We start from the raw sequence: 14,784 nt of genomic DNA, 5'->3' as shown, positions 1-14,784 counted from the left end.
CAAGATGGTATTTGATTAATCCGAGCATTTCCTAACAGAACTCGAGAGTAAAGCAACAGCTCCCTCTGGGATGGGAACATAACCATGCATTTCAATCCACTTAAGCAGTGTTCAATTACCTCCAATAAAACTGGAATGAAGCCACATTGAGAGTGCTGAGCTATGTGCTAACTAGGGGTTAAAACAGCTCCTGTAGGATTGGAAATGTGTAGAAAAGGACATTTTCATGGCCACTGTGGTGCAGGGGCGAACCAAACAAGGAGTCAAAACACATTTCTTATAATTGGAATGACTCTTCCATTTTGCAGAGCCATTTTTAATGGAAAACAAGAAGCCAGAGGTGTTCCTTTTAACCAGAGTGACGTGTTGTCAGTTTACTGCCTCTTAAGAACGCAAACAAGTGCCAAAAAAGAAGGAGAGAGAAAAAGCACAGGAACGCAGGGCCAATCACCATCTTGCTCCTTGTTAACACAGAATCAGCCTGAAGATAGTCTCTTAGTATGTCGCGTTTGTCCACGTGCATTTCTATTACAAATGGCTTGCAGGTATAATTTAAGCTACCTCTATAAAACTGGCACACTGCTACATATTTAGTTTATCCAGTGTAGGCGGGCAGATAAAGACGGTAGAGGCCCCGAGCCAACCAACACTAACATTCGCCCACAGGAAGCAGCTAATTGTAGAAAGTGGGTGCAGGAAGGAACAGAGAAGACTGGGTTTGTATTGGGAGACAGCATGGGCTAATTTCCACCACCATCAGAGGAAATATAACAAGAGGCCTCAGAGATGCTGCAGTCCACTTCGCTCTGGTTGTTCACACGAGTTCCAGTGAGCCCAAAGAACTTCATCTAAGGCTTTTCCCCAAAAAAAATCAGAGGAGGGGAAAGAGTACCCCTTGAGGTATCGGTCTGCAACGCCCATCTTCCCCACCATTGGCTATGCTAGTTGGGTGCTTCTAGGAATCACAGTCCAAAACACTGGAGGACCATAAGCTTGGCCGCCAACATTAAATGTTGTTTCTGGCCTAGAATGACCAGTAATCTTCAGCTGCAGAGCCTACAGTGCAGATGATGGAAGATGCAGTCCAGTAACATTTGATGGCCAGACTTTGTCCATTCCTAATCTAGACATGCAAGGCAAAGCCTTTAGCTCAACCAATCCATGGTAAATCCCATTTTTGTGAGGTTTCCATTTGACACAACGCAATTCACACAAGGGTCTGCTGAAGTCATTCCTAAATTTGTGCCCCAGATGTTCCCATTTCTAAAACTTCCAGATGCCATGATTGCTGGCTGTGGCAGCTCCTCCTTTTCCAAGAATATCGGGGCCCACAGGCTTTGGAAAAACTGGTTGATTTGTTATTTTTCATCCAGTTAAGATCTCCAAATTTTCCACGCTGGGTTCTCTTTTTTTTCCTTTTCTTTTATGCCAAATCAGGAATTTTACACGGTTGGTCGCAAGCCTTTCCCAACAGAGGATTTTGTTTTAGAAATCTTTCTGTACAGCTCCTTCAGGGACTTTAATTAGTTAAATAAATAGGGATTTCAAAGCTCAGTGTTTGGATTCTGAAGGTAAAAGCAAACCTGACTTTTTGGTGGTGATAAGTTTGTGTTAAATATAAATAAGTGGGCATAAATATTCACTTCTCCATGAAAACCGTTGCAATACTTTTTTTCATGTCCCCCAAAAGTTCAGTATTCTTTCGTATATTTACTTAGAATGGTTGGGATTTGGTTTTAGTTTTAGAACCTCAGCTCTTGACAGATCTAAATCTAGGGGTTAAGCGTGCTGTTTATATACCGCCCCATAGCGCTTCAAGCACTCTCTGGGCGGTTTACAAGTTAATTATGCAGGCTACACATTGCCCCCCCCCCCCAGCGAGCTGGGTACTCATTTTACTGACTTCGGAAGGATAGAAGGCTGAATCAACCTTGAGCCGGCTACCTGGGATTGAACCCGACTCCCAATCCTGCTTAAAGATGAGGCTCCTTTGCTTTCCAATGGCCTCACCCCAGGTAAAGGAAATCCTGACCAACTTTGCTGAAACTAAGTAGAACAAAACTAATTACAGCTAGTCTAAGATCATACAGGGCCGGCCCTGCCATTAGGTAGAGTAAATCAGTTGCTGGTTTGGGGTACTGTAAAAGGGTGGTGAATTACTGATTGGTGATTACTGTGGGGTTGTTGTTTTTTTTACTCCTAAGGATGGGGAGAATTTTCTGCCTTAAGTGCTAAGATGAATTGGCTAGGTTTGAGTATACTGAGCATATCTTGATGGGTGGATAGATTTCTCCACTTTCTAAAGAGCTTTATCATGAGTCACTTTAGCAGTGAGTGAAAAGCAACCAGACACTTAAACAGTTCGTTCAAGTGCCTTCCGTACACTGCCATTTCATCGTGCTTGCACAACAATTCTGTATGTAAGCCATGCAAACATTACCATTACTGTACTCCAGCAGAGGCTGGGGGGGGGGGAATGAGAAAAGCTTGCCCATAGCCATTTCTTTCATTGATGGCAGGGCCATATTATCTTAATAGGAACTCATGATGGGCAACTGCATCTCTTAATGAGTACCTTATCCGTCTCCAGCTGGATCAGGATCACTGACTCTTAAGTACACGGGAGCCTTAACTATTTGTGGGATGCCTGCCAAAAGCCAGCCCAGGGAAATTTCCCACTCACTCCCATACCATCAGTTTCAAGTAGCTTTTCCCCTCCCAAATTAGTAAAAATAATTTTACCAAGTTGACCCCTGAATAATTTCTGTCCTCTACATGTGCTACAATCTGCTGCAACATATAGATGAGGATGGTGGACAAATGTTTTGCAGGTTATTTTTAAAATAAAGAACACCACCAACAACAAAATTATTTTTAGACTTCCAAGATTTAGTATGTCTCTTGTGAGCAAAGGTTACAAACATAAGCATGCACACTAATGAACACAAATTGCACGGGATGAAAAATGTTCAGAAACCACAGTGACAATGTTTTATAAACGGACCCCTTTGCTTTCCCCCCTTCTAGGTTTGTTGGGGGTTTTTTGGACAGGGGGGAAACTCTTCAAAATGTTTTTTTCTGTTTGGACTGGAAGTCAACTCTACAGTGGCATGTAGTGAATAAAATGGACATTTGATTCTATTGTGTGGTTTGCTACTTCTGAAATCAGGCAGCCCAAATAAAAATCATGCATTGAAATACAAGGAGAGAACATGGTAAAAGTGGCAGGTAAATATAGAGGTATCTACGCTCTCCCTCCAGCTTCTAGTATCTAGTGCAACCTACACCAGGTCTCTGCAGCATGGGCCAAAGCAATCAAGGAGGGAAGGGATTTGTATAACATGGGCTGTGATGGGAGACCTGCTGCACAGGCGAAGCAAAACCAACCAAGAATCTTGTGGCACATTCCAGATTAATAAGTTTTGTTATTTCATGGACTGTAACCCACTTCCTCAGATGCATCTTGAGTAGTGGGTGGTGGTTCATGAACACTTATAATGTGTTAGTCTTTAACCCTCCAAGTTCGCCCTTTGGGACAACACTAATATTTCTCTCTCTCTCTCTCTCTTACACACACACCTACACATGCTAGGAGCCATAGGGAAAAATGTTCCCAATGGTGCATTAACAGGGAATATCACGATCTATCATCACTGATGAGGCTAAGGCTGAAAAAGAAGCTGTCATTGATCCAGTTTGGATTCCAGAGGTCATTTCCATCACCGTGGGCTGGCAATGACAGTCTCACCGGAGGGGGGAAAAAACCTCTATTTTTGATCAAAAGGGGCAGCAACAAAAGAGAAGCATGAAACAGAGAGGAGAGGTAGAGCGTGCAACTGTGCCTTCTAGCCTGAAAGCATGGCTTGTGGTCTAAGGAGAGGAGGATGCCCTTTACAACAGCCACAGCTACAGAATCCCATGGCAGAGCCCCATCTTTGCAGAGAGAAGGTTCCCGGTTCTATTCTCAGCAACACAGGTAGCAAGAGGTAGACGAGACTTCAGCCTGAAACCCCAAGTGACATCCCCAGAGGCAGCAAAAGATATTTGTCCATTTTGAACTATAAAGCTCTCATCATTCCCAGTTAGCCAATAATTGGGGGAGATGGGAGTCCTAATTCAATGAAGGAGCCAAGGTTGGGAAAAGGGGGCACAAAAACGGATGCATTAAATGAAGAGGGGGGGGGGTGAAAATTATGACCTCTAAGTCATCATCCTTCAGAGCTCAGAAGTAACTCATGAAAGTAACACCGGCCAGGATCCTACAGGGGATTTACACCACTGTAAGTGTAATTGTGCAAATCAAAGCGGTGAAATGGAATTCATTAATGTGTTGCCACTCATGTTCCCCGGCATAAGCATTAAGGCGTGCAACTGACGTGCGACCAGAAATGCACGTAGCGTCGTCTTTGTCAGTGGCAAGTCACCACCACGATATAATTCTCTCAGTCCATCTGTAGCAATCATCATTCCACAAGGAGAGCCATGACAATTTGCTGCCATTTCTTTTAATCAATGAAAAACCGGAGGTGGGGCAGAATATTTTCAGCATGGCACTCAACATCCAAATGGAACAAAACTGGAGAAAGGAAAGAGCAACAGACAATCTAAAGTGATTCTAGATCACTGACATCTTACACCCTCCGCAGCTGTTTTCACAAGTGACGTTTTGAATGCTTGCCTTGCCAACCAATGGGAACAGGTGCCTGCCAAAATTTGCCAATATGACTAAACTTCGTATTAAATACTTTCTCTGTGCCTTCTTATGTCTGTATCATCCTACTGCAAAAAGTGTAAGGTCTGGAGCAAGAATCTGAGGTTGAACTGGATGGAGCGCAGAGCTGCTGGTCTGGTTTCCAGAAGAGACCCTCCTTCCCTGGGAATTTCTGTCACTTGTTCTACCTATACGTCCTGCTCATGGTGCAACAAATCTCTTTATCTCTTTCCCTCTACAGCTCCAGAAAGAACGAGATACAGAGAGACACGCAGTTAAGATTTTACTCCAGAATTTCCCTACTTTCCACACTGATTTGCAGCAGAGTCACATCCCTGAAGGTGTGTATCTCTCTCTCTCTCTCTCTCTCTCTCTCTCTGTGTGTTTAATGGGGGCTGGGAAGAAGTGAGACATGGCTTGTGTGCACGACAGAAAAGCTGCTGGCAGCTTCTCTCTCGCCGGGCAGGTCTGAACAAAGATGGTCCTTCTCAATTTAAGTCATTCACTTCTCCCCGAAGAGGAAGGAGCACGGAATGTCAAGGATCTACTCCCAGTCTCTGCTCGGAGTAGAATCTAAGGTTGAGGAGAGGAAGGGACTCGGGCTCCACAGTTCAAACCTCCTGACCTGGAAAAATTGGTATTCAGGCATGCATAATACAGGTGATTGCCTAGGAAGCTTGAAGGAAGAGTTTCGGTGTCTCTTGTGAAAACGGCTGGGAATAAGATGTCCACATTCTGCTATAAAATCTGACTGGACCAAGGCTGGCCGAAGGCCTTCCCCCGACAGGAGGAGACGACAGAAAGCAGAAATAACAAGCAAAACCATTTTTTGTGGTGGTTCTTCCTCTTTTGCTAGGAAGGCTTGGAACAGCTTCACGAAGCAGGAAAGCTAAGCTTGTGAGCGTGTGGTGTTAGTTTTTGTAGTATGCAAATGTACAAAAAGGGAAAGCAAAGGAGGGGGAAAAAGATTACTGGGAAATGTATGACAGGGGAAAAATTGCACACACACTGAACAAAATGAGGAGGAAGAGTCATTATAGTTCTGAGTGAGAACAGAGATTCAAAACAGGGAATTAAAAGGTTACCTTGTTAAAACTCTGATTTGTTAAAGCTACACATCCTTCTAACAACTAACTACATTTTTTTTCTCAGACCCAAAAAGGAGGATAATTACTGTACCTGTTGAGCGTGGGTATGTTCCCTCTGTAATTAAACAACCACAGTTAGTTACGGATTGGTTAGTGAAAGCCATCATTAAAATGAATAAATCATGAATTAAAAATCAGAATCGTTGTTCGAGCCAGTGAATAAGAAAGAAGCCACAAGATTACATTTATAGAAGCTCACAGTTCTGAGGCAAGGCCAGTGGGATTTTAAAAAAAAGTCTTGCAAATTTGGTGCCATAAAATAAGATTCAAACAGGTACCTTTCCCTCAAGAACATGTGGAGTACCTTAAATCATAAAACTCATACTCCAGTACAGTCCAAAATAAGTTACAATTTTTTTAATCAAGCAAAGTTTTTCATGATTTGTTGTAATATAATGAAATACTTCAGTCCCATCAAGAGATCAACACTCATTGCAGATAATTAACATGCTACCAATTACAATGAAGCTTCGGCCAAGTAATGTCATTTGAATCAGGACTACACAATAGAAGAGGAATGAACTCAATCATTTTACATGAAGCACTTCACGAACACACAGACAGTGCAGAAAATCCCATAAGACTGTGGTTCCCAACCTTGGGGTCCCAGATGTTCTCGGACTACAACTCCAAGAAGCCTTAACCACTAGCTGTGCTGGAAAGGCTTCTGGGAGTTGCAGTTCAAGAACATATGGGAACCCCATGGTTGGAAACCACAGCTTTAAAAGGCAAGATGGCTGCAAAATGTCACACGCCTATTTATTAGGGTTGCAATCCTCTACATATTCACCTGGCAGTGAGATCCCCTGAATTTAAAGGGAGTTACTTCTGCATAGACACGTATAGGATTGCAGTTCACCATTTTAGCATTTTAAAAGGAGAGAGCTAAAACCATAAAACCATTTACTCCATTCCTGGACACTAGTAGCAATGCATTCGGACTCTAGGTGAAAAACTGTCGGATGGAGCAGAACAGCTGCATTTTGTGCTCAACCACACAACCCTACTCATCTTTGCCCCTCTGCTTTACTGGACCTTTACTCAACTCAGTGGGTATAAGACCGTAGCCTATACTCCTCTTACCGATATCAGTGGGACTCAACATGTGCTCAGGTTGGGCTGGGCTGCACACCCTACCCAGGGCAAGATCGCTGTTAAGGATGTAGGAAAAGCTATGCGGCATCAGAGCAAGGCTAGGGAGCACAGCGCTGCATTGCCACAGCGGCCAATGGGTTGCCTATGAGAAGGCCAAAAGTAAGACGGGACAGCACGGTCCGACTCCTGATTCCCTGTACAAGGTGTTGGGAAAGATGTTGCTTCTGATACTGGAACCTGGCGATATCTAGAGGGCCCCATACTATCTCCCCTTGACACAGAGAACAACAACAACAACAAACAAACAAACAAGGGAACATAAGCAAACATCGGTGAGAACAGTCCAGTTGGATACTGTATTACCATAACGGTCTTGACTGGCAAATGCTCATTCAGCTAGAGCACAACTGAGCTTGTTTCCAACTGACCCCGCTGTTTCAGAAGGAAAAGGGCATAGAGGACTGAACACTTCCCTGGCCACACATCCAAAGAACATCTTTCTGAATTGCACCTTCAGAAAATGGTTGGAGAGCTGAAGAGGTAAAGCTAGACACGATGCCATTCTAACCTACCCGGGAGCAATTCTGGGGGCTTATTTAGGACCACAGGAAACTCAACTGCCCCATAATGAACCAGACTATTGGTCCATCTGGCCCAATACTCTCCAGTCTGATCTGCAGCCGCTGACAGGGCTTACAGATGGATTCGTTCCCAGGTCTACCTGGATATCCCGGGGGTGAAAGCAAAGTAGATTCCCTTCCATCAACTCTATCCTCAAAAGAAACATTCTTGTAAGATGGGTATAAGCTTATGTTGTGAAGACTGTAAGGAAAAAGGGGCCACAAGCCTGGCTTCATTCATTCAAAGGGACTTTAGGATCCTGTTCCTCAAAAAGCAGCATCCCAAAGCCTAACCTTGCCATGTGGCCATTTATCACTGAAACCAAGAGGATCTCAAAATCTACACCATAGTGCAAATGGGATGGAGGCAGGGGTTATCTTCTGTCTTAAGTAAAAAAAAAAAATTCTGGGTAGATGGGATCCAGAATTGGATTAGGATTTGGGGAGATCCTGATTCTAGCCCCCATTGAGCCATAAAACATACTAGATTACCATGGAGCTGACATTTCCTCTTCATCTGACCCACCCCCTGCCACCAGGATTGTTATAAGAAGAAAGGGGAAAGGAAGAAGACAGCCATGTAGACCATCGGGAGCTCATTGGCAGCAAAACCGGATATAAAACTAATCAATGCAGCAACCCAATAAACAAATGGTAGCCATGTTTGAAAGACTAACATAGCTACCTCTCTGGAAGTTGAGACAAACAAGGAAATCTGGACGACACAGAACTATGAAACACGGACAACGCAAACTGAAACCGGTATCACAAACAGAATTTGTAACCTACATTAGGTCTGTAACCAAAACCAGAGGATAGTTTGAATATTCAAAGCCCGAGAGAGAAAAAGAATACCTTCTCTCCCTCTGAGTCAACCAAGAGCATCAAGGTCACTAAGAAGTCCCTCCCCCACTCCCTCAATGAGACACCATCAATGTTAGAAGTTTAGAAACTCATTGTAAAGGAGTTGACAGTTACGTTATTCTAATTAGTTGCCTTAAGGGTGGCAGAGTCATCAGAAAGTCAACGGAAAAAAATATCCTGATGAATAACTTACAAAGATGCATGAATAATAATAATATTAATAATAACAATAATCAACCCAAACCAGGATGTGCTCATCATATGCCAAAATCATTGCACGCACATAGGAGCTTCACTTGAGCCGGAGAAGGGCTTCATATGAAATCAAATATAGGTAATAGAAAGTAACATTTTAAAGCCAATAAAAAGGGAGCATCCAACACAACCGTTCCACTGAGCAACAACCCATGGACCTTGGGGGCAGAAGGACATCTCAAGGCCAGCTAGCCTGTAGATGCTAAACAAGACCGATGCCAGTCTACCCAAGGTAGCTGAGACCTGAAAGATGGGGACTCTCTCTTTCGCACAACCTCCTGAAACTGCCTGGTTCCTTGCCCAAGGTATCTGGAACACACAAAGGCCTGCCACACCTGCTTGGAAAAAATATTTGTTTCGAATTCCGTCCCCACTCGGATAAGGCACGGCTGCCGTCCAATTTACATAACATTATCCAGGCTCCATTTCTGCCGGAAGATGCTGCCCTTTCTCAAACAGGTGAGCCAAGGGAGCGGGTGGGCAAATGACTGCTACCTGCTGCTTAATTAACATAAAGCCTGCTGAAAAAAAAAACCATCACCAGGATGGACGGGTGTCCAGGAAGCAGGGTGCCCCTCCGCCTGCCCACAGGCTCCCCCACTTCAACCCTCGGTAGCAAAGAACAGGAACCTCAAACACCCTAGTGATATGCTCCCCAAGGACTCTCTGCTCGCCCCTCCAGGTTTTAATGCCACTCAAAGCCATCAGCCACTTGATGCTTTCACGTCAAGAGCTAAGTGATAGATGGAGGAAAGGCTGTTTTGCAAACAGCTTCAGTCTGCTGAGATATAACTATTTTACCAGCCATTTGAATCTTACGAGCAGGTCCCCATGGAGTGACGAGAGAATTCAGCTTAAGAATTTCATAAATCTTTTAGGAAAAGGCCATCTGGTTCAGGATTGTACCAGTGCAAGATTAAGGTGGTACCTTCATTGAATTAATAAAAATACAAATAAATTGAAAGCTTTTGCAGGTAAACTCTCACGTCCTCAGGCAGGGCACTGTCCCCTTCAGGGACATTTTTTTTTTAAAAAGTAGATCAGAGTCCCAAAAATTCATGGCAGATTCCAGTGTCTCTCTTACATTCATTCATTTTTAAAAAGAACAGATCCATGTTTTTAGCCTCATATCTGTGAAGATATACAGTACTTAAAAAACATGTGATCCACACCCCTTGCCCTCCAGTTTCCCTTGAAACAAGTTCCTGCTCTCTCTCTCTCTCTCAATCTTGAGACCAACTGAAGTAACATGACAAGGGCTACAGAATAAAATTATAGCAAAGAAAGTGCATGAAGAACTAGCTGGAAAATTTATGCAGCTTGCAGAATTCCATTTGCCTGGGCACAGAATTTAAAGTGGTGTATGTACCCCTGACCTTTAAAGCTGACTCTAGGCTGTGAGCTTTATCCCGATAAGGCTGGCCAGGGGTGTGCTTTGCTCAACTCTCACTGGTTTCAGTGTCCAAAAACATTCCCTTTCGCATATTTTAAGACACAATACAGGCTAGGGTGTAATATCTTGAAAAGTCTAGATCAGGGCTCCGCTGCAGAACCTTTCCCAAAACCTCAAGGCATGGGGGGGGGGGTGTTCCCTCCAATTCTTATTCTTCATTTGCTGTCTACTGCTACTTCTTTTGTTCCAAAGTTATCCCAGAAGGCCATTTCTCAGTGGAAGGACATCCTGCTTTGAATGAAGAAGGTCCCAGGTTAAAAGCATAACATCCCCACCCCAAAGGGTGGAGAAAGACTATGTCTGAAACTCTGAAGAACCGTAGACAGCCGGTGTGGGCAATACAGAGCTAAATGGGGCTGACGGTCCAAATCAATGTAAGACGAAACTTTGTGTTCTCATCCAAGCCCTGGAAGTTTAAAACCAGCTCTCTAAATTGCGCGCTGCAGCTACCGTTAAGCTCTAGAAGGCGGGAGTTTCTGCTCTCTCTTTCCTTTACTATCTTCAGTGGGACTTTCTTGAAACATCTCGAAAACAGAGCTCAAGAAAGAGCAGGCTGGGGTCCAAGCCAACTCTGGAGAAAAGAAGAAAACCGGAAGCAAGTGTCTGTATATGCTACCATTCCAGGAGACTTCAAGAATGTACAGGACAGGCCTGTGGCCACAGAATCAGACTTCTTGAAAATCCTGGGCTTCATTCCATTATTGTTATTTCAAAAGCAAGTAGTTGGTCTGTAAGATGGCAAAGATACACAAGAAGGCTGTGAAAGATGCTGCAGAAGCTTGAGGCTACCAGCGGTTCAAGCCTCAGGTTTCCATTTCCGTTTTAGAGGCTTGCGAAAACAAAAATTAGGCAAGCAAAAGAGAAAAACCCTACCAGGCGGTTTGGATCTGTGTGAATTCGGCATGTGTTAGCAAAGAATTGTTAATGTTTCAAAAAAAAAAAACCCACTGGAGAACACACAGCGTCAACTGCAATGTCAGTGTCTACAGCAATACTTTCCAAACTGCATGAGACCAAATAATGTTTCTAGAGAAGATGGATTCCTGGACAAATGCTATTAGAGCAGGCCTACTTTTTGATGCTTGCTGCGCCTGCCATAAATGACTCTCACCTTCAGCAACCTCGTCATCACTGCCCTGGTTCAACCAGAGCGGCAGAGGACAAGTCAGAAATATGGCCATGAGGCGGTACTTCTCTGATCGTGCTTTGCCCCAAAATACATATGGAGCGCAATTTTAAAAGGGACTCTCAAAAAATACACCAATTAAATGAGAAAAAGAGAAGATATGGGCAGAACTGAAAAGAGATGGGAGACGGTGGAGCGCATATTGTTAAGATTGTTGAGGCGGGAATCCAAGATTATTATTTTTTTAAAAAAAATGGAACAAAACAGATCTCCCAAATAGCATGCAATTATTTGCAAATATTGTCGAGCTGGAGAGAACAGATGAGACCAAATTCAATGGGCCATTTATATCATTGCAGAGAGCGCTTTGTGCAGCTGGGTTTGGAAGGCTCAAAACCAGATTCTGCGGAGCAGAGGAGGAGGGGGAACGGGTTTCACGAGATGTACTGATGGATTCTCAATGAACCGAGACCAGGCCTCATTGGCCAATCCCGCCAGACATAAAAACGAGGAGGAGGATGAAATAGAAGGCAAAGGATACTTAGGAGACAAAGGAGGAAGAAAATAGCATTCTTCCAAACAGAACTGGTGGGTTGCCCTCTCCCGGTTTTGAGGACCCGTTATGGATCAACACTGGCACCCAGTGGCCACAGAGAGACATGGCACTTGAGTTCTCCATCTCGGTTATCTCAACCAATCTCAAAGAATTCAGATTTTCGCCATGGTATTACTTTCCAGTCTTCTAGTAGCTGACCGTTAGTGCTTTCCTTTCTGGCTAAAGATAAGCGGCTCCTATTCCCTTAAAGACTGGGGCAGTTCTAAAAGGTGGCTCTTCTTGGTTCTCAGCTATGGGAACTGTTGTGGACCACGGCCTCCCAAGTGTATCCCCAACCACCCCAGACCACAAGATGATCTGGCTTGGTCTGCATATCTATCAGAACAGCGCGACGGAGCTGTGTGGTGCCGGAAGGGACCGTTCCACTTCAGACGGAGATGTCACATGTTTTAAAATGTTTAGGTGGATGAGGTGGGATGGGAGGAAGGAAGGAAGGAAGGAAGGAAGGAAGGAAGGAAGGGAGGGAGGGAGGGAGGGAGGAAGGAAGGAAAGAAGGAGGGCTGCTTGCTATCACAAACCTTCGAGGTCAGAGAAGAAGGGGACTCTTTTTGAAGTGCCATTGAAAAAAGATGGTTGAATCTGTGTGGCACATGAATGTACTGAACAGTTGGGAAAAGGTGCACATTGATAGAAAAGGTGCACATCCAACCTGCCTCAACCAGCTTCATCTCTTGAAGTAACAAATGCCCAATACCGTTGGCCAAGATTTTCCACAATGCAACAGAACAGACAATATAAAACCCTTGCCTCTGACCTCCAGCTCCCCAGGTCATTCCATTTTCCAGCCCTCAGCCTCCAAATTTCTCCCTCCAAAAAGCCCCAGAGAAACCTTCATTCAGGCCTAACCTGTTTGGATGTGAAGTGGGCAACATGAACTGGAACTCCACCACACAAGTGTTGTCCTTCAATTGGCGGTGCTGGACGCTGTTCAGCTCGTAAGCGATGTATGCTCTTCGAACATACACCTGGGATTTAAAAAGAAAAAGAAGAGGTGTCATCCTAACGACAGGTGCCTCCCATGGACAGAAAATGTGAAACTTGACCTGCTTGGAATGATCTCTCTCTTGCCCTCATGGAGAATGGTTTTCACATGATCTTCCTTTACAGGGAGGTTTTAGAGGGGGAGAAGGGACATTCTGAAAAATTAGCTTCATATCGGGTTTGGCAGTCTGAAAAAGCACAATCCAGAATTCTACCAGCTCACAGAATCAGAGTCATAGAATGATGGATTTGGAAGAAGCCTATATGGCCATCAAGTCCAATCCCCTGCTCAACGCAGGAATCCAAATCAAATTGACAAATAGTTTTATAATTTTCTCTTGAATGCTTCCACCATTGGAGCACTCACTATCCCCCAAGGTCATTGTTTCCATTGTTGTACTGCTCTAACAGTTAGGAAGCTTTTAATGGTATTCAACCAAAATGTGCCTTCCTGTAACCTGAGCCCATTGTTATGTGTCATGGACTCTGGGATGCTTGAGAACACATACTGCCCCTCCTTTGTACGACAATCTTTCAACTATTGGAAGAATGCTATCATATCTCCCCTTAAGTCTTCTTTTCTCAGGGCTAAATATGCCCAGTTCTTTCAGTCTTTCCTCACAGGGCTTGGTTTCCACTCCCCTGATTATCCTAGCTGTCTTCCTCCGAACCTCTTCCAGTTTGTCGGCATCCTTCTTAAAGTATAGTATCCAGAACTGGACACAGAAGTCAAGATGAGGCCTTACCTGTGCCAAATAGGGGGCAACTTGTACAGTACTTCAATGTGATCTGAAGATTATACTTCTAGCAATGCAATCTAAAATGGCATTTTTTCAGCTTGATGCTTATACCAGCTCTCTGGGTTAGACTATTCAAGAATGGCTATAACGACCCAGTGGCTATGCTAGCTAAGATATTTTTAAGAGTCCAAGAAACAGCAACTTTCCCAAGATCTGGTTAGATTAAATTAAAGGCATAATGAAGTCCAGCATAATGTTTTCCAAGTGACAAAAATGATGGCTTAATGCAACCACCATCTGATTTTCAGGGGGAAATCCAACACCAGAAAAGAAAAAATAAAACCGCTGGATCTTAAACAAAAAAAAAACTTACCTCTAGAGCTGCCATCCTGACCACCTGGTTGCTGTGATAGAAAAAATTTGGTAGAACATCAAAGATGGACGTCTCCGAAAGAATGAGTTTCTACAGGTTGGGAAAAGGGGACAAGAGAAGGGGCATTTCAAAACCACAGAATTACAGCAGCCTCTTGTTTGCTATCCTAGTTTTAAGACAACTAATGCAAATGATTACATAAGTTATTCACGGAACAGTAATCCTCAAACTGCAGGGCAGGGCCAGTCAAACATCAAAAGCTGCCCATACTCAGCTTCAGAGAAGCTGCCTCAGTGTGTCTCTGTATGATCCTTGGTTCTGGCTTTGGCTTCCTCCAGTCAGGTCACTGAGCAAGTCTATGTTTGTGCCAGGTGTAAACTGCATCAGTCCAATCATCATCAAGGCACAGTCATTTTTTAAAGAGTCAACAAGGAAGGCTTTGTCTGTTGCTACTTTGCTACTCTGCTTTGGACTTATCTTTCTTTCAACACGGATTCTACTGGATCCGGTGGTTGGTCCCCATCTCTGACATCAGCTGGACAGGGACCTTTCAGAACACAGTTTACCTGATACCAAAGAAGCCTGCCCATGACTTCTCTACCTAGGTTAGAATTTTGGAACTTTCTTCAAATTGGACACGGAACTACGATGAGTGGAAAATGGTATGTTGTTTTCTTTATGGGCATGCCACTGGTGCCAGAAAGCTGGCCAGCTAGAACTTAAATTCCAGCGGCTCAAAACTGGATGGCTTCAAGTTTAATAATGCCATCAATGAAGTGCTAATGTCTACGACCAGGTACCT

At 43.9% G+C, this 14,784-nt stretch overlaps 1 protein-coding gene across 8 annotated transcripts in view; it reads right to left on the bottom strand.

The window, feature by feature from the left end:
- The window catches only part of ACACA (acetyl-CoA carboxylase alpha), a 179,953-nt gene that overhangs the window by 88,882 nt on the left and 76,287 nt on the right, over positions 1–14,784 (bottom strand). For 6 of the 8 annotated variants that reach the window (XM_072978512.2, XM_020786841.3, XM_020786845.3 and 3 more), the window contains 3 exons: positions 13,983–14,072; positions 12,735–12,853; positions 5,891–5,914 (listed from right to left, as the gene is read on the bottom strand). In XM_072978512.2, coding sequence (XP_072834613.2) covers positions 5,891–5,914; positions 12,735–12,853; positions 13,983–14,072 — 233 coding nt within the window. The remainder of the gene's footprint in view (positions 1–5,890; positions 5,915–12,734; positions 12,854–13,982; positions 14,073–14,784) is intronic. The other 2 variants (XM_020786844.3, XM_020786846.3) reach the window with 1 other exon arrangement.

Source organism: Pogona vitticeps, chromosome 7 (assembly GCF_051106095.1).
Source record: "Pogona vitticeps strain Pit_001003342236 chromosome 7, PviZW2.1, whole genome shotgun sequence".
In the NCBI taxonomy this organism is placed as follows: domain Eukaryota; kingdom Metazoa; phylum Chordata; class Lepidosauria; order Squamata; family Agamidae; genus Pogona; species Pogona vitticeps.
This window is presented reverse-complemented; position numbering and strand designations above follow the sequence as displayed.